The sequence below is a fragment of the Schistocerca cancellata genome, chromosome 2, assembly GCF_023864275.1.
Source record: "Schistocerca cancellata isolate TAMUIC-IGC-003103 chromosome 2, iqSchCanc2.1, whole genome shotgun sequence".
NCBI lineage: Eukaryota > Metazoa > Arthropoda > Insecta > Orthoptera > Acrididae > Schistocerca > Schistocerca cancellata.
In genome coordinates this window covers 741,220,428-741,241,735 of record NC_064627.1, presented here as the reverse complement: position 1 = coordinate 741,241,735, position 21,308 = coordinate 741,220,428, and the positions used below count along the sequence as shown (strand labels likewise).

The 21,308-nt window shown below is 41.1% G+C and overlaps 1 protein-coding gene across 5 annotated transcripts in view; it reads left to right on the top strand.

Moving 5' to 3' along the window:
- LOC126162541 (diacylglycerol kinase epsilon) overlaps window positions 1–21,308 on the top strand; it is a 193,701-nt gene that overhangs the window by 44,833 nt on the left and 127,560 nt on the right. For all 5 annotated transcript variants that reach the window (XM_049919116.1, XM_049919118.1, XM_049919120.1 and 2 more), the window contains one exon: window positions 6,126–6,256. In XM_049919116.1, coding sequence (XP_049775073.1) covers window positions 6,126–6,256 — 131 coding nt within the window. The remainder of the gene's footprint in view (window positions 1–6,125; window positions 6,257–21,308) is intronic.

Sequence of the window (21,308 nt, the reverse complement as noted above, 5' to 3'; positions counted from 1 at the left end):
AGCCGCGTCACATGACGCGGACCAGTGAAAAGGCACGTTTTTATGCAACAGGCGATGCAAAGGCTGAGCCACCGACGCCGCAGGCGGTAAAAACTTGTGATAGTATGCTATTTTTCCCAAGAAGGCCTGCAGCTCCTTAACAGATGTAGGGCGAGGAAGGGCATCGATCACAGCGACAGTGTGGTGAAGTGGACGAATACCATCCCGAGAGAGTTGAAACCCCAAGTACGTGATAGATGCCTGAAAAAATTGTGATTTCTGAAGATTACACTTAAGACCGGCAGTCTGTAAGACGTGAAAAAGTGTGCAGAGCTTTTGAAGATGTTCTTAAGTGGTGGAGCCAGTGACAACAATGTCTTCCATGTAATTGATACACCCAGGAACAGGGAGCAATAATTGTTCCAAGAATCGCTGAAAGAGAGCAGGGGCGCTAGCAACCCCGAATGGCAAGCGATGGTATTGATAGAGGCCGAAAGGCGTGTTAAGGGCCAGAAACTGCCGGAAAGCAGCGTCGAGAGGAAGTTGATGATAAGCTTCTGACAGGTCAGTTTTAGAAAACTACTGTCCTCCAGCGAGTTTAGTGAACAGTTCTTCAGGACGGGGCATAGGGTAAGTGTCAATGAGGCACTGAGCATTTACAGTGGCTTTGAAATCGCCACAGAGACGAATATCACCATTGGGCTTAGCAACTACAACGACATGGGAGGACCACTTACAGGAAGTGACAGGAAGCAAGACCCCTGAAGCAGTGAGACGATCCAACTCCCGTTTTACCCGATCACGAAGGGCCACAGGAATGGGCCGAGCCCGAAAAAACTTAGGCCGAGCAGTGGGTTTGAGCATGATATGAGCTTCAAAGTCGTTTGCACGGCCTAACCCAGGAGAAAAAAGGGATGAAAATGTCGTCGACAAGGAATCCAGTTGAGCATAAGGAATAGCGTCAGAGACAATATTGACAGAGTCATCTATGGAGAACCCAAAAATGCGAAAGGCATCGAAACCAAAAAGATTTTCTGCGTTGCTCTGGTCGACCACAAATATGGGAACAGTGCAAACGACGGATTTGTAAGATACCTCAGCATTAAACTGTCCCAAGAGAGAAATCTTCTGTTTATTGTACGTCCGTAATGCCGAGTGACAGGGGGACAGGAGTGGAGAACCCAGCTGAAGATACGTCTGAGAATTAATTATAGTGGCAGCAGAACCGGTATCCACTTGCATGCGAACATCTCGACCAAGGATTTGGACAGTGAGGAATAACTTCCCTGAAAGGGAAGAAGTGCAATTGACAGACAACACAGAATCAGAATCAGCGTCATGTTCATGAGCATCGTGTATGCGGTCGGATTTACAAACGGAAGACACATGACCTTTCTTTTTGCAATTGTGACACACAGCCCAATGTTGGGGACAATCCTCGCGTGAATGTTTCGTAAAACACCGCGGACATGAAGGAAGTTGCCGGGGATTTTGCTGCAGTTTCTTAGTGGGTTGTTTACGGCTAGGCTGAGGCTGCGTGTGGGAGCGTACTGCGGCCACGTCGGCCGGCGGGGACTCGCCACACGCATCGTCAACAGCGCACAGAGGTTGTATTTCCCCGACGTCACCCCACGCTTCTATTTGCGCCCCAGCGGCGCGAGAAATTTCAAAAGACTGCGCAATGGAGAGAACTTCATCTAGAGTCAGATTCGCCAACTGAAGGGCACGTTGTCAAACTTCTTTATCGGGCGCCGACCAGATAATAGCATCCCGTACCATGGAATCGGCATAGGATTCTTTGTGAACGTCAGTAACAAATTGACACTTTCGACTGAGGCCGTGAAGTTCAGCAGCCCAAGCGCGATAGGATTGATTTGGTTGTTTTTGACAACGATAAAAGGCAACATGAGAGGCTACCACATGCTTTTGAAAATAGACAGACAGAAGTGAGCACATTTCAGCGAAGGACAAAGACGCAGGATCCTTCAAAGGAGCCAATTGTGACAACAATCGATACATTTGAGGTGAAATCCAGGAAAGGAACAGAGACTTACATGGTTGTTCATCCGTGACATGAAATGCCAAGAAGTGCTGTCGAAGACGTTTTTCATAATCAGACCAGTCTTCCGCCGTCTCGTCATAAGGTGGAAAAGGAGGTACAGCTAACGACAAGAAACGCCCCGCATTTGACGCCGCGACGAAATCGCGAATCGCCGCTGTTAGAAGCGTTTGCTGTTCAAGGAGATTTTGCAAGAGTTGTTCAACAGTAGCCATGGAACCCTGTGAGTCAACGGTGAAAAGGAAAAATCCACTACCTCGTCGCCAATTGTTAAATCTTCAAATTTAACACATATATTTCGGGCAACACAACAACACATATAAGTCACTGAGTAAGTTGACCTGTGTACAAGTCGGCATTCGATTAAACACTGAGTCTCAGTCTAGCGGCCGCTGCTCGGCTGGCCGCTTAGGTGGCTCAGCTGCTGCATGGCTGGCAGACAGCGCGGCACGTAGAGGACGTGCGTAATTGCGCGGCGGCACTTTGAATAATCGGCGAGTCACAACAAAGAAATCCTAGCTTGGGAAGTTATTCGTCAGGTGTTACCATCCAATTATAAGCAGTCATCAAACCCGTGTGAAAGAGTAATGAAGGAAATTGGGAAGTTATGTCATACTTACTGTCATGAGAAACATACTTTGTGGGCAGCAAAAGTGAAAGACTTTGAACTTATTCTGAATGAATTACCGCATTTATCGACTGGGTTAACACCTTTAGAAATTATAGGTAAACCTCTCATAGAACCTCTAATTAAATGTTTTAATTGGCCTGAACAACTGAGTATTGATTATGAAATGAATCAGGAAATAGTTTTTAAAAATTTAATTGAAAAAAGCACAGCAAAGATTAAGTAAGCATAATGCAAAGGCTAAAGAAGCTCAATACCAAGTCGATGACCTGTTTCTCATAAAACAACATTTTCAAAGACGCTAAAGATGGATACTCATAAATTTTTCCAGAAATTGGAGGACCATACTGGGTACAAACAGTGATCCATCCTAAGACCTTATTTTTAGTAGATTCTACAACTGGGTCAGAGAAAGGGAAATACACTGTAATAGATGTAAAGTTGTTTGTCCCCCATGGACGTTATCATTCTGAGTTAACGGGCTGAGTGACGACCATTGGATCCCGAGTTGTTTTCGGTGTTTCTTCCTAAATAGTTTTCCTACACTGAATTCCTTTAAAATTTTAAACTATTCTGTCATCTATTCTTAAAATCTTAAACTATCCTGTAATCTTATATCTTAGAAAAATGGATATGACAGTCAAATAAAAAACAATTCTAGAGAATCACAGGTATATAAAGTGATATTTAGATAAAGCAAACTGATTGGAATATTATGTTTGTAGGAAATATAATATTGTGTGACTAATTGAACAACTAATATACAATAGTATATAGATTTTCTATTTTGTGTACAGTATTTTATACCTTTTGTGAGATGTGATGTAGATGGGAGGGTTTGTATTAAGTTTGAAAGGGGTGGGTGTTGTAGATAAAAGCATGGTTTACAAGACCAAATAAACCATGGCTAACACAAAACACTCATCACACCTTTAAGACAACCCGCACAAACAGGTGTACCTGATTCTTCACCATTTGCCATTTCCATAGGGTTGCTAAGATTTCCTTCGGGGACCTCAAGGGTGAAGGTGGGAATGTCCGTTATGTAGGAGACGATATAACACCACACCTCCTCCAGCATCTCACTCAAGTACCTGCTAGGTAGGGATCCTGGGGAAGAGGGGTGGTAAGGGTTTCCTGTCCTTGGGGATATCTTCTTTCTCTTCTTCGATCTTAGCAACTATTTCTATTTATATCCTTTCATACTTCTCATTTGAGGACCTGTCTATTTTTTCTCTCTTTCCATATTCACATACTTCTATCGCTGAAGTCCTTCCTAGTTTCTATGGTTTCTAATAACCGAAATCTTACCTTCAGATAAGAAGGCTGAAGAATCTACATAGGAAAACACACACACACACACACACACACACACACACACACACACACACACACACACACACGGAGGCTCAGTGGCTGGCAGTGTTGGGCAATAAGCTATAACCAGTGAAAACTTGAGTGTGAATGTGGCTTAACTCCTTTGAGCCATGACAAACTGAAGAAATAGTGCGTATTAGGGTTGGAGAGGGACACTGCCCATTGAAACAAGGCTTTCTCTTACACTGCAAGGAACCACTAATATGTCAAAGATGTGGCACGAAGCTGTCAATACAACTTTTTTAAATGAGTGTTTTGTATGATAATCTGAGGGCAGACCTGGGTTTCCCACAGGATCTACCTTCTACTTTAACTGATAATGAGGTGAGTGTGGTTTGTATTTTTAGGTTTTATGTGATGTTAGGACTCCTTCCCAAAATTTAGGTATGTGGTTTTAGTGTATTGCATGGTGGCTTGTTCACCCATTAGTTACAAGTAGTTACCCAGCCACAGTATTCTGGCCTCGTATTGAATGTGCCTGTACTGATATTTTATACTTGATTTTATCTAGTTTTTATCTAGTTTTTTTCAGTGTTCTTTCAAAATTTTATGGGTAGTCTTGTATGCATCTCCTGATATCTGTGTCTCTGTGATAAACAGAGAATTCAGACATATAAGGGCCATGCAAAAAGAAATGAGCTGCAGTCTGGAATACAAAACTCGGTGACAGGAGGGTAATATCATGGCCAGTGTTACGACGTGGGGTTCCGGCCAGAGCGTGGAAGTTCACAGCCCGTCGCTAGAGGACACGCGTGCACATCACGTGACTATACAGAGCTAGCAGCAGCAAGCATGAATCATCCAAAACTGCCAGTCATATTGCAAACATTAACATGGAGGCATCAACAGAAGAGCAAAGAGATGTTGTTCGTTTTCCACAGCGGAAGGAGTAGGAGGAATGGACATTCATCGATTCAGGGAAGTATGGATGTCGTTAGTCGATGATGCATGGTCTGGAACACCACACTGCATTACCAATGATGTCGTCCAGCTGGTGGATACACTCATTACCCAGAACCACCGAGTGACAGTGAAAGCCATAGCTGCCGTGGTCGGATTGAGTGTCGGAGGTCGTCACACCATCATGAAGGAATGGCTGCACATGTGCAAAGTGCATGCCCAATGGGTGCCCCACTGTCTTGCTCATCTGCAACGCTATGCTCAGGAAGGGAATGTGTTCCTGGCATGTGTGGTGGCTGGAGATGAGTCATGGTATCATCACTTCGAACCAGAATCAAAATGACCAAGTCTCTAATGGAAACATCCAGGGTCACCACCACCCATAAAAAGCCAAGGCCATCCACACGAGTGCAGGAAAGGTTATGCTGACGTTCTTCCTTGACCAAGATGGCCCCCTTCTGAGGATTTACTAACTGCACCGCGGGACAACAGTGAATGCCCAGAGTTACTCGGAAACCTTGAGCACCCTTTGCCAAGCGATAAAATCAAAACGAGCAGACAATCTCACCTGTGGTGTTATTCTGCTCCACGACAATGCAAAGCCTCATACGGCCAACACAGTCACGGTACTCCTGCAGAAATTCAAATGGGAAGTTCTCAGCCACCCTCCATACAGTCCAGACCTCTCTCCCAGTGATTACACCATTTTTAGTCCCCTTAAAAAGGCTCTGAGTGGGCAAACGATTCACCTCAGATGGCGACGTCCAGTTGTACGTGTGGAAGTGGTTTACGTCGTAGCCCCAGGAATTTTATGAGACAGCCATTCAGAATTTTATGAGACAGCCATTCACCACCTTGTGTCGCAGTGGGACCAGTGTTTCAACAGCCAGGGTCAGTACTTCTAACATACAGGTACTGGTTTCTGTTGGAAAGTAATACAAACACAGCGTAAGAGATAGTTTGTCCTAATGTAGACAGTGGTAGCTGCATATTACATACAAATGGCAGTGATGGGCTGAGGGTAGGATACAACTAATCAAAGCTCATTCCTGCTTTTGAAGATATATTGTAAGAGACATGTTGAATGAAATAAATGTATTACCTTAGAGTACAAAAGGATGTAGCAGAACTGACACTATTAAAATTGTTAACTAGTTTCAGTAGTCTCATTTTGTGTTTTAGGAAACCTGCCAGCTGGTGCTGTGTGTGATGTTTGTGATGATGAATGTGGGTGTGGTCCAGGGCTCGTTGACTGGCAGTGCTGCTGGTGCCAACGAGCAGTACACACAGCGTGCAAACCACAGCTTGGACAGGTAAGAGAAATGTAATTGCCACAAAAATAGTAATCACAGTGACCATCATGTAGATGACATTGTTTTATTGTTTCTCTGGTCTTGCGTCACACAATGGAAAAAAGGTTCGTATGGTATTGTTGGCTGGGAAATCCCAAGGAATTTTCCTGATCAGGAAAGGTTTTATTCCTCTGCACACAGTTGCCCCCTTTACTCATTGTGTGTAAGAGCTGTGTTGTGACTGTAGGTAATTAAAAGGGTTGCGTGTGAAAAGTGTGGTGTCATGTTTGTGTTGTATGATGTTGAAAGGAGGGGGAGAGTGAAAACCAGTGCTGACACTTATCGTACTTCTCTCTGTCACCAAGAAGGGAGTTACTGATCTTAATGTCCTCATGTGATGTGTGGATCACCATGAACAGTATCATGTGGCCTTACTCTGTGAGACACTGTGGAGAGATTTGAAATTCAACCTAGGACAGTGGGACAATGTCTGGTGATCAGGAAATTTATGCCACCATCTCATATCCCCTTACTGGCCAAATACAGACTGTGAAATTTTTTTGTGATGTGAATTGGCTACCTGTGAATCGAGCACGATCACAAAGACCTGACTTAATGATCATGGCTTTGGAGGCAGGTTGAGTCTAATGTGCTTGTAACAATACCTTTTGTGATCCAAACTCAGGAAGATACCAGTAAATAATTCTAATTTAACAGTATTTATTAGAAACTGTAAGTACAAGGGTTCTGTGCACAGGGAAATCTGCACTAAGCTGAAAATATGTACATGAAATATATTGGTTTTAAGTAATGACACTTGGGAAATTATGCTGAACTACACAGTGAACTTCTGAATACATTTTTCAATATAAGAAAGGCCAAACAGAATTTACATTGAGAATAAATTTTCATATTCACTTCTGAAATAAGTTTAATTTCCTCTAGCCTACTTTTATTTGTGGGAGCTGGAAACAGCATTGTGTAAAAAGTATTACACATCACTTCGACAATGTAGGGGAGGTACTAAACACACAAGTGTGATTGTGCATTTCAGGCTTTCATGGCTGGTATTTGTATCCTTGTTGATTTCTGTTCCATGGAAGCCTACTTAGTGCCATTCCCATGGATGCTGTAGGAAGATGGTGATATAATTCCCATAGCCTAGGAATAAAGCCAGGCTGACAGATCTATTTGCAGAAATCCTCAGAGGATCTGCCAGTACAGAAAGACAAATCCATTTACATTTGCACAGTAAAAGAAACGACTGTAACCTAGACGTATCATTTTTAGGGTTTTCAGTCATACACATATCTAAGTTTGAACTTATACAATAAAATAACATAAACAGTAAAAATCCTACCTCAAGATAAATTTCAGCAGATATTAGATACTTCTGGATTAAAACAAAAGCATAACATTCAGTTGAAGAATTCATTATAAGTAATTCAAATGACCCAAATAGTGAATAAAGGGCTATTGTTCTAACAGGTAAGTTTGTGTGTGCCGTTTAATTACTCAAATACTATGTAACTACACTAATAGTATGTAGATGTATATGGTGAAAGTGGAAGGCAGAATTGTGTACTTTTCATGTAGGCATATAATGAGAATCATTTGTGAGTAAATGTGCTTGTACAAATGTCAAAATCTCATTGGTGAAGCTAACTGTGTGATAAACATGATGCAAGGATGATGAAGATTTCATTCTATTCCTTTCATAACATAAGAGCATAGGCTGTGTGTGTGTGTGTGTGTGTGTGTGTGTGTGAGAGAGAGAGAGAGAGAGAGAGAGAGAGAGAGAGAGAAGGGGGGGGGGCTAAAGTAAATGAGTTGCTAGTTTGTTTGAAAGATCTCATTTAGTGGTGATAAATATAAATCATTTGTCTCAACACCATATTAACACAGGGATAGAAAATCTTAAAGGTTGGTTGGTTAGTTAGTTAGTTAGTTAGTTAGTTACGTGTTCCATTGATCAATAGCATGGAAAAACAGTTATGGTGTGGAACGTGTCAAATGCACAAGAAATGCACACAGGAAACAAGTTTTTTTAATTTTTTTTATTTATTTTTTTACGTTATTGTGTTATACCTAAATATTTTTATTATCTATCTCATTCCCTTAAATGGCACAAAATGCATACCGTATTTACTCGAATCTAAGCCGCACTTTTTTTCCGGTTTTTGTAATCCAAAAAACCGCCTGCGGCTTAGAATCGAGTGCAAAGCAAGCGGAAGTTCTGAAAAATGTTGATAGGTGCCGCCACAACTAACTTCTGCCGTCGAATATATGTAGCGCTACACGGGCATGCTTTGTAAGCACAAAGATAAGTACTGGCGCCAAAACCTCTGCTTCAGTAAATGAATTAAAAAAAAAAAATATGTGGAAGATGAGCTTTTTCTCCGCCCCGAGTTTCGACCACGGCATTTTCATACATTACTCAACGAAGTAAATACAAATTCCGTATTGTTCATCTCCGAATGTAGCAGAATTTCAATGTAATACGAAAATCCGACTGGCAAGACTGTTTGGAATGTTTGTCAATATGGCCAACTCTACGTTCTGAATTTTTTCCTACATGTGAGAAGAGATGGTTGCTAATAGAAACCTGATGAAATGTGAATCACATGCAGTATTCTCTTCACCATAAGAATAATACAAATATAAACATTTTGCCATGTATTCTTTTGTGTTTGCTGCTATCTCATTTAAATCCTGTCTGCCTAATAAACTACGAAATTAGAGTGAGACAACAGCAAACGCGGAAGAATATACGTATCGTTTCAAGTTTATATTCGTATTATTCTTATGCCTAATAGTGATACAGTCAGAAATGAAGCACGGCAACTGACTAGATTTTTAAATCTAAGATGACTCTAATTTCTGTGCAGAATTTGATGTACTAAAGAAGCGGCCGCAAAGATTTTCAAACGGAGAAAAATTTTCGACTAACTCTCATTCAGAACAATGTTCTATCATACGCAGTCTATTATTTGGTTCTTGTTGATCATTATCAAAGAAAGCAGCAGTATAAGTTAACAACAAATAGCAGTCTCTTGCCGTTGTTTCGGGTATGAGACAATTCCTCTCTTTGTTTTAATTGTAAGCGGCAGTAGCGCGCACAAGAGCAAACCATGCTGCGAGCGGCGACAGGCCGTAAACACGCACTATCAGAATACGACAAACAAAGCATGACACAGTACAGTAATGCATTTTCAGCTTAGAGTGACGTAAACACCTATAACAAAGAAAACGGCACTTATCAGCTCAGAGCAAAATAAGCAATCGATTCAAACCAGACGAAGCACGTGAAAAAGGAAGGGTACCCGTATAAATACGGACGGAGCGCCTGACGCATAGCAATGGCTACCTGGTAAAGCTTAACTGCTAAGCTTACGACTCGAACCAAACTACTGTAGCTGCATCGTCATTCATTCGACCTAAATTGTGTCTCATATTAGAATGTACCAACTTTGTTTCGATTTGGAGGTGCGGCCTAAAACTTTTTTCTCCCCTTAAATTTCGAGTCTCAGATTTCAGGTGCGACTTAGATTCGGGAAAATTTTTTTCCTTTATTTAGAGTCTCATTTTTCAAGTGCGGCTTAGATTCGAGTAAATACGGTATATTATATCTCCAGATTTATTTACTCATATTCAAGAATTCATCTATGGTATAGGAGGAGTTGTCAAGGAGGTATGATTTCAATTTGTTTTTGAAACTATTGTTGCTGTGTGTCAGACATTTTATTTCATCTGGTAATTTATCAAAAATTTTTATAGCACCATATTTTACCCCTTTCTGTGCCAAAGATAGGTTATGTAAAGGATAGTGTTGGTCTTCATTTTTTCTAGTATTGTAATCATGAATGTTGCTGTTGATGTTAAACTGGTCCATGTTGTTGAGAAAAAATTTCATTACTGAGTAAATGTACTGTAAAGCAGTTGTAAGAATTCCTATCCTTTTAAACACATGCCTATAAGATGTGCGACTATGAACCCCACACATTATTCTAATTACTTTCTTTTGAGCAGTGAATACCTTTTACCTAAGTGTTGAGTTGCCCCAGAATATTATTCCGTATGACATCAGAGAGTGGAAGTATACAAAGTATGTTAGCTTACTAATTTCTACATCCTCAAAATTGGCAGTTATTCTGGCTGCAAAAGTTGCTGAACCTAGTCGCTTTAGGAGATCCAAAATATGACTTTTCCAATTAAGATTCTCATCTATATGTACACCCAAAAACTTAATATGCTCTACCCTGGCTACTGACTTATTTTGATGTGTTATATTTATTGAAGGAATTATACTTTTTGCAGCAGAAAGTTGGATGTACTGTGTGTGGTGTTTTTTTTTTTTTTTTTTTTTTTTTTTTTTTTTTTTTTTTTTTTTTTTTTTTTTTTTTTAAAATCAGACTTTCTTTTACTGGATTAATAATTATGCTTGTATCATCAGCAAACAGTGTCAGTTCAGCATCTTGTTCCACATAAGAAGGGAGGTCATTCACATGTATCAAGAACAGGAGGGGACCCATGATCAAACCTTGTGGAACACCAAATGTAATTTCACCCCAGTTAGATGAAGTGGCAAACTCCTTTGAATCACTTGGAGCATATAAAGAGACTTTTTGCTTCCTGTTCTGTAGATATGACTTAAACCACTCATATGCTGTTCCATTTATACCATAGTATTGTAATTTCTTTAACATAATGTCATGGTTCACACAATCAAATGCTTTGGATAAGTCACAGAATATTCCTACTGGTGACATTTTACTATTTAAAGACTATTACGTGGACAGTGAAATTGTATATTGCTGTCTCAGTGGAACAGAATTTCTGAAATCCAAACTGTGATTTGTTAAGTATCCCATTACTGTTGACATGGCTAACCACTCTTGAGTACATTACTTTCTCAAAGATTTTTGAAAATGCTGTAAGCAAGGATACTGGCCGGTAATTATTGACATCTGTGGTTTCTCCCTTTTTGTAGAGAGGTCTGACAATGGCATTTTTAACCTGTCTGGAAAAATACCCTGAGTCAGTGATGCATTATGTATGTGACTCAAAATGTCAGCTGTAATTGCTCCACGTCGTTTTAATAACTTGTTAGAGATGTCATCTACTCCAACAGAACATTTATTTTTCGAAGATTTGATAATTTTCATTATTTCACAAGAGGTTGTTAGATGAAACTTAATCTGACTAAAATTTTTCAAAACTGACTCTTCCATGTACTGCCTGGCTTTTTCTTTTGAACTATTCTCACCAATTTTTTCTTCTACACTTAAGAAGTGATTGTTAAATACATTGGCTACCTGTGTACTGTTGATTAAGATGGTCTCATTCTCTTTAACAGTAATACTACCTACCCCAGTGGTTACTTTTTCTGTCTCCCTTCTAACAACATTCCATATTGAAATTTTCACTCTACAGCGGAGTGTGCGCTGATATGAAACTTCCTGGCAGATTAAAACTGTGTGCCGGACCGAGACTCGAACTCCGGACCTTTGCCTTTCACGGGCAAGTGCTCAACCAACTGAGCTATCCAAGCACGACTCACGCCCCATCCTCACAGCTTTACTTCTGCCAGTACCTCGTCTCCTACCTTCCAAACTTTACAGGAGCTCTCCGACGCACACTCCGCTGTAGAGTGAAAATTTCATTCTAGAAACATCCCCCAGGCTGTGGCTAAGCCATGTCTCCGCAATATCCTTTCTGTTGTGGATTGACAAGACAGCCAGTCCACAGTGACAGGTAACCGAAATGCACGCGTACACACACGCCGGCTGGCGTGAGGTCTGAAACAGGATACGTAATGAATGCTATAAAGAAAAGTACGTAGCTGCGTTAATACTTAACTTTATTCCATCATTGTGGTACATCGCTCTTGGTTATACAAATGAGACTCTCTCCAGAAATGGTTAATGGCGCCTTGCTAGGTCGTAGCCATGGACTTAGCTGAAGGCTATTCTAACTGTCTCTCGGCAAATGAGAGAAAGGCTTCGTCAGTGTAGTCGCTAGCAAAGTCGTCGTACAACTGGGGCGAGTGCTAGTCCGTCTTTCTAGACCTGCCGTGTGGTGGCGCTCGGTCTGCAAATACTGACTGTGGCGACACGCGGGTCCGACATGTACTAGTGGACCGCGGCCAATTTAAAGCTACCACCTAGCAAGTGTGGTGTCTGGCTGTGACACCACACTTTCTTTCAGGAGTGCTAGTTCTGCAGGTTCACAGCAGAGCTCCTGTAAAGTTTGGAAGGTAGGAGACGAGGTACTGGCAGAAGTAAAGCTGTGAGGACGGGGCGTGAGTCGTGCTTGGATAGCTCAGTTGGTTGAGCACTTGCCCGCGAAAGGCAAAGGTCCCGAGTTCGAGTCTCGGTCTGGCACACAGTTTTAATCTGCCAGGAAGTTTCAACATTCCATATTGATTAGATTTTATTGCTGGAGTTGTTAATTTCTTCTGTAACATACATATTTCTTGATTTCCTTACAACTTTTCTCAGTGTGTTACAACAATTTTTATAGTGTAAAACTACTTCTGGATCTTCACTGGTTCTCGCTGTCTCATACAGTTTTCTTTTTCTTTCTGAAGGCACTTTAATATCTGTAGTAATCCAAGGTTTCTTTGAAAAGTTTGTGGTGTTACATTTAGTAATAAATATAAATTTTCTTTGGAAAACAGTGTTCAAAAAGGGATATAAATTTATCAAGAAGTATGCTGCATTTATAATTAGCATTTGGCTCATTATATACATCTTCCTAGTTTACATTTTCTAAACTTTCTCTGAAGTGATCTATAGATACCAGGTTGAACACCCTCACACTTTTACTTAATGGTTTCTGAAGTGTACGCCCTGTTAGGTTTTGTAAGTTAATCAGTTGTGCATTATGGTCAGATAATCCATTTGCCACAGGGAAAGCATGTGTTTGTTCTACATCCTCTTGCTGTACAAATACATTACCTAGTAGAGTACTACTGTCCTGAGTTATACGTGTAGGGAAATTGATCACTGATTCTAAGTCGTATGTTGTTAACAACACTTTTAGTTCACTTTCCCTATCAGAATTGCTTAGAAAGTTGACAATGAAATCACCACAGATTAATAACTTCTTCTTTTTGTCTGACAGACAGCATAATAGGGAGTCAAACTTTTTTATGAATAGCTCCCAATTTCTTAGTGGAGACCTGTACACTGTTGCTAATGTCAACACAACATTATCTGGATGAAGTTCACATACACAAACCTCAAAGTGCTGATCAACACAAAATTTGCTTACTTCAACAGTTCTGTATTTATACACTTGTTTTATGAAAATGTCAATTCCTCCTTTACCCATACTAGATCTACAAGTTCAAGATGCTAAATTATACCCATTTATACTGACATTTACCATCCCCACAGTTACATGGTGCTCAGGCAGACAAAGTATATCAATCTCATTCTTATTTTTGAGATCATCTACACACATTATCAGCTTATCTACCGTATTTTTTATTCCCCTGATATTTTGGTGAAGTAAGTTGATACTGCCCTTAGCTTTATCCCTCTTTGCTGTGCATGAAGTTTATTTTCTTCTATTTTTCTTGGTTATTGTCTGTCTGGAATTTGGCTTTAACCTAAAAAAAAGGTTATGAATTACATGCATAGTCAGATAGAACCAATACGGATAAAGGAGAGTTGTCATGTTTATAAAAAAAATGAATATAAATTAAAAAGTATAGAAATAGGTAAATTCTGTATACATTAGGTTGTAAAAGCATCTGCTTGTGAGCTAATATTGGGTAATGTATATGGTAGTGGCTTACATCTCCTTAGCAAGCACAACAAGATAGATCCTAGTGAAACATTATAAATAGTTTACTATGGAACAATTTATCCTCTTCTTAACTAGAGGACTGAGTTATGGGGCTGTGCAGCTAATGTCCACTTAAAAAGAATATTGCTGTTACAGAAATAAGCAATAATACTTATACTGCATGAGGTAGGCCATAGAGAATCATGCAGTGAAGTATTTGTGTAGCACAAATACTTAAAAACATATTCTTTACACATATTTAAATTACTTACTTTTTTATGAGTCAACCAACAGAAGTTATCAAGTACAGTGAGTACACGAGGACAACGCCAGAACAAAATATAAGTACTTTCGGAAAAGAAGAAAATTTAAAATGACGGATAGGAGTCTATACATCAATGGTTTGATTTGGTTTAACCTACTACCAAACTATTTAAGAACTGGTAAGAGGATTTATTTTAACAGTAAACTGAAATCTTTTCTGACAGAAAAATGTTTATATTCATTCAATGAATTCGAAGACACTGCTTGTGATGTGAACCAGTAGCATATCAATCTTAAAGTAATAAGTGTATAAAATAGATATAAGGTGCAACTATTGTGGTATGTAACATATTTTGTAAATATAATTTTTCTCGTGTTATTATGCCTGACGTTTGTGAAAGCCATCTTTGTGCTGGCTCCATGCAAAGAAAATGTAAATAAATAGATATGGATATAATAGAGGGAAACATTCCACGTGGGAAAAATATATCTAAAAACAAAGATGATGTAACTTACCAAACGAAAGCGCTGGCAGGCTGATAGACACACAAACAAACACAAACATACATACAAAATTCAAGCTTTCGCAACCGAGGGAAGGAGAGGGAAAGACGAAAGGATGTGGGTTTTACGAGAGAGGGTAAGGAGTCATTCCAATCCCGGGAGCGGAAAGACTTATCTTAGGGGGAAAAAAGGACAGGTATACATTCGCACACACACCCATATCCAACCGCAAGTACACAAACACAAGCAGACATTTGTAAAGGCAAAGAGTTTTGGCAGAGATGTCAGTCGAGGCAGAAGTACAGAGGCAAAGATGTTGTTGAAAGATAGGTGAGGTATGAGCGGCGGCAACTTGAAATTAGTGGAGGTTGAGGCCTGGCGGATAACGAGAAGAGAGGATATACTGAAGGACAAGTTCCCATCTCCGTAGTTCTGACAGGATGGTGTTAGTGGGAAGTATTCAGATAACCCGGACGGTGTAACACTGTGCCAAGATGTGCTGGCCGTGCACCAAGGCATGTTTAGCCACAGGGTGATCCTCATTACCAACAAGCACTGTCTGTCTGTGTCCATTCATGCGAATGGACTGTTTGTTGCTGGTCATTCCCACATAGAAAGCTTCACAGTGTAGGCAGGTCAATTGGTAAATCATGTGGGTGCTTTCACTCGTGGCTTTGCCTTTGATCGTGTACACCTTCCGGGTTACAGGACTGGAGTAGGTGGTGGTGGGAGGGTGCATGGGACAGGTTTTACACCGGGGGCAGTTACAAGGGTAGGAGCCAGAGGGTAGGGAAGGTGGTTTGGGGATTTCATAGGGATGAACTAAGAGGTTACGAAGGTTAGGTGGACGGTGGGAAGACACTCTTGGTGGAGTGGGGAGGATTTCATGAAGGATAAACAAACTTGTTTCTGTTAAAGTGTACAGTTTCCTGGAGGGTAACTGAAGAACTTACATGGAAACTCTTGATGCTTTACTGTACTGCTTTTAGACAGAAAGATGGAGTTATTTATTGGTGGTGATATTAATGTACATCATATAAAGGAATTAGACATGAAAAATGATCTCAAGATGATGCTATTAGCCACTTAATATCAGTCATAAATATCACTGCTCAAAAAACTGTGATGTTCAAACCAATCTTTGAGCTGATGGCAGAGTTGTCTTTTAGCTTTTAAAATAAAGATGACTCCTCAGATCTCAGTTACTACTGATCAGTTTCACTCGTGGCATTTTACAAAATTTTTGAAAAGGTGATGTACACAAGGATTGTCAGCCTTCTGTGTTGTAAAGAGATACAAGGGCAATCCCAAAAGTAAGGTCTCCTATATTTTTAGATTTACAAATGACTGTTTACTTCTGTGATAGTTACTTTGTTTTAAAGGATGAAGAAAGATTTGTTTTTTTTTCCACACAATTGCCATTTCAAAGAATATCTTGTCCTAGATGTAGTTGCAGTTTAACAATGCCCGTATAATACCTGCTCGCCACCATGTCCTTTTGGAAGCATTGAACGTCTCCTTTCACCTCACTGTCAGAGCAAAGCTACTGTCCAGAAAAATAGTCCTTCAACTTAAGTAGCAGGTGATAGTCATTTGGTGCCAAGTGTGGATTGTATGGTGGTGGATTGTGATGTTCCAAACAAAGTTCTCAGGAGATCGTCAGTGTGATGGGCAGTGTGTGGACAGCCATTGTTGTTGAGATTGCTTACAATCTTGCTCAGCATTCCTCTTTGCTGTTTCTGAATTTCCCTTCTGAGTTTGTTTTTCACAGTACCTGCTGTTAGCATTTATTATTGTCCCAGCAGGCAAGTAGACCATCAGTATCTCCTTCTGTTGCCAAAACACAGTTGCCATGACTTTTTTTGAATATTCATAGCTTTGGTGTGGAGGAGTGCCACCACTTGCGGACTGTTGTTTTGTCTCAGGTGCAAAGTACAATGGTCAGGTTTCATCACCAGTGACAATCAAATCCAAGAATTTGTCCTCTTCCCCCGTATAGTGGCGAAGAAATTTGCAGGAAGAATCAACTTGTGCCTGTTTGTGGTCTTCTGTCAACACACACGGTGCCCATCTTGCACAGAACTTCTGATATTGTTAGATTTTCATTAAAATCCAGTAGATGGGGCTTCAGGAAACCTCAGGAACCAAAATGCAGAAAGCATCCAAACTGAACCCTTCATCTTTACACCTAGTTTCCTCAGTCTTTATGACCGTCTCATCGGAAATTGGTGACCTTCCACTTATTTCGTCACTATGAATTTCAGTATGACTGGCTGTAAACTCTCTACACCACTTGGAAAATTTTTGGCATCCATCCATACTGTCCATACAATTCTGTCAGTTAGTGATCAATTTCAACCAATTTAATGACTTTTGTTCTCAAAACATGAATAAGCATAAATTTTAAACTTCGCAGTTGCATTCAATGGCAGCTCCATTTTGCATGGCTGCCAAGCATGTGAGTGTAGCTTGCACATTCCTAACTCGGATTGAAGGATGGTGTGACCAAGGATTGTATTAATAGTTTCACTACATCCCCAGAGATAGGACCCTCTTTTTTTTCTGAGGCACTAAGTACACAATCACTAAAGACATAATTACATTTATAAATATATTGACACTAGAAAGAAAGAAAAATGAGTTGCAATTCCATCTAGTTAATTTAACTTTAGCATAAAAATCAGTGAAGTGTGCGACTATAAAATGCTTTGGCATTCTACCCATGGTAATAAAATGTCAGACAGCAGAAGTATTTTCCAGTGTAAATTAAAACTGTTTCTCCGTAATAACTCCTTCTACGCTGTAGACAAATTCTTCAACAGAAGTAGATAGTACAAAGCTGTAAACAGCCAGGATGAAGCGATACAAATATTATTTTTTATTGTGTATGCAATTGTCCATTTAACACATTCCAAATCATGATGCTTTTTGTGAAAACTGTATATACACTCCTGGAAATTGAAATAAGAACACCGTGAATTCATTGTCCCAGGAAGGGGAAACTTTATTGACACATTCCTGGGGTCAGATACATCACATGATCACACTGACAGAACCACAGGCACATAGACACAGGCAACAGAGCATGCACAATGTCGGCACTAGTACAGTGTATATCCACCTTTCGCAGCAATGCAGGCTGCTATTCTCCCATGGAGACGATCGTATAGATGCTGGATGTAGTCCTGTGGAACGGCTTGCCATGCCATTTCCACCTGGCGCCTCAGTTGGACCAGCGTTCGTGCTGGACGTGCAGACCGTGTGAGACGACGCTTCATCCAGTCCCAAACATGCTCAATGGGGGACAGATCCGGAGATCTTGCTGGCCAGGGTAGTTGACTTACACCTTCTAGAGCACGTTGGGTGGCACGGGATACATGCGGACGTGCATTGTCCTGTTGGAACAGCAAGTTCCCTTGCCGGTCTAGGAATGGTAGAACGATGGGTTCGATGACGGTTTGGATGTACCGTGCACTATTCAGTGTCCCCTCGACAATCACCAGTGGTGTACGGCCAGTGTAGGAGATCGCTCCCCACACCATGATGCCGAGTGTTGGCCCTGTGTGCCTCGGTCGTATGCAGTCCTGATTGTAGCGCTCACCTGCACGGCGCCAAACACGCATACGACCATCATTGGCACCAAGGCAGAAGCGACTCTCATTGCTGAAGACGACACGTCTCCATTCGTCCCTCCATTCACGCCTGTCGCGACACCACTGGAGGCGGGCTGCACGATGTTGGGGCATGAGCGGAAGACGGCCTAATGGTGTGCGGGACCGTAGCCCAGCTTCATGGAGACGGTTGCGAATGGTCCTCGCCGATACCCCAGGAGCAACAGTGTCCCTAATTTGCTGGGAAGTGGCAGTGCGGTCCCCTACGGCACTGTGTAGGATCCTACGGTCTTGGTGTGCATCCGTGCGTCGCTGTGGTCCGGTCCCAGGTCGACGGGCACGTGCACCTTCCGCCAACCACTGGCGACAACATCGATGTACTGTGGAGACCTCACGCCCCACGTGTTGAGCAATTCGGCGGTACGTCCACCCGGCCTCCCGCATGCCCACTATACGCCCTCGCTCAAAGTCCGTCAACTGCACATACGGTTCACGTCCACGCTGTCGCGGCATGCTTCCAGTGTTAAAGACTGCGATGGAGCTTCGTATGCCACGGCAAACTGGCTGACACTGACGGCGGCGGTGCACAAATGCTGCGCAGCTAGCGCCATTCGACGGCCAACACCGCGGTTCCTGGTGTGTCCGCTGTGCCGTGCGTGTGATCATTGCTTGTACAGCCCTCTCGCAGTGTCCAGAGCAAGTATGGTGGGTCTGACACACCGGTATCAATGTGTTCTTTTTTCCATTTCCAGGAGTGTAGAATGTGAACCAGCTAACTAATTACCTTGTTTTACACTCTTTCATTTGCAAAAAATCTTTTATCACTATACTTACTAGTGTTGAGTAAATGCTGTTTTGGCATGTGCATAATGTAGTAGACAGCAGAAACTTTACATTGGTGATAGGAATCTGGAATAAATTACCATCTTACTAAAGAGACTTTTGTGTCAACACAGGCGGCAATATAAATGCTAATTTAAAAAAAAAATAAAAAAAACTGTGCACCATAAGCTGCTTGGTTTCTTCTTCAGGACAGGAAAAGAGGAAAACAATTAAAATCCAGTATCAAGGGAGGGGGAGGAGGGATGGAGGGGAGGACTGGGACGAGGAGGTCACTCTGATCAGAAGTTACATCCATGTATACTTATTACATTATTATTCTATACATCTTAACTATCATATTTCAAGTGTTACTGGCAAATTGGTGACTGGTCTGCTCTCTTTGGTCTCTCAATATTTCTGACATATTTCTCTTCGACTTTGTCTTCTTTTGGGTTTATTCTAACCTGGAGTCTGAATCACCTACAACTATGTCTTTACCTACAGTAAGAGTCCCCCCCCCTCTCTCTCTCTCACCCCCCCCCCCCTCCCGGGCTTCTCTCTCTCTCTCTCCTTCCCTCCCTCCCTCCCTCTCTCTCTCTCTCTCTCTCTCTCTCTCTCTCTCTCTCTCTCTCTCTCTCTGTCTCTCTGTCTCTCTGTCTCTCTCTTTTCTCTTCCTGTTAAAGGAACTTATAATTCCAAAAAATAGTAGTTAAATTTCCTTAAAAGTATTTGTATGGGGTTTACAGGGAGCAGGGAGCCACACCTCCTGTAGGTAAACTACTGACCAGCACATCAGTCTCTTCGTTAACTTAATACTTTTCTGAATAGAATTTTCATTTTTATACAACTAGTCATCAGTTGAGGCTGATTGTATTAAGTGATGATTACTTTTCTATTCATACTCCCAAGGGAATTTTCATATTGGGATATATCCATCAGTTCACAAATTACACTTATGTCATTATTATTCTGATTGTATAAACTATAACAGCTCATTTTTGTCTGTGAAGATTGTTGTATGGAGTGTTTCTAACAGTCATTTTATCCATTAAAAGGAGCTTATTCAACACGACGACTCATATTGTGTCACCAGAGACCATATTTAATTCACAGCCAGAAGTACTCTTTGACATGATCAATCAGTTGGTCACTTATTCATGTTGCTCAGCACTCAACTTACTCAGACACTCCACATTCCTTTCTACTTTTGTGTTGCTATTACTGCTGGCCGGCCGTGTGGCCGAGCGGTTTTAGGCGCTACAGTCTGGAACCACGCAACTGCATCGGTCGCAGGTTCGAATCCTGCCTCGGGCATGGATGTGTGTGATGTCCTTAGGTTAGTTAGGTTTAAGTAGTTCTAGGGGACTGATGACCTCAGAAGTTAAGTCCTATAGTGCTCAGAGCCATTTGAACCATTTGAACCTATTACTGCTACACATGTTGTAGGTAACACTTATAAAATTTGCCTTTCAAATGAGGCAATGGATCATCATACACAAAAAAGCCATTGATGCATAATTAAATCAGCAGCTCCCATAGGCTAGAGTCTGCTGTCAACAGTAGATTTCACATGTACAGCCACTAACAAACAGTGGCTGATCATTCTCACTTGATCACTGAAGTTTCTTTAAATATTATGCTACTTTGTAACACACAGTTTACCAAAGGTATGCTACCATACACAAAATTTTGTATAGCATCATAAAAAAATCAGTTTTCATAGCGCTTTATGTCTTAGCAGTCATTTAAAACTATAGTTAATAATTCAGACAATCTTTTATAAATGGTAACTACAATTTGTTACAGATGTCCTTGTCACATCATCTCTGCGCTTCAGGACTGTAGGTTTTTTGTTGTGAGGAAAACTATGGCTCTTCTCATTTGCTTGTCCACTGATTGCAACAGGAGTAATGTGATGATCTTTCATCACATTAGTCTTCACTACAAAACCAACACCATAAATGTGACATTGGCTTTCCGATTTCCATTTGTCAAAGATGAAGTAACATACACTCCTGGAAATTGAAATAAGAACACCGTGAATTCATTGTCCCAGGAAGGGGAAACTTTATTGACAC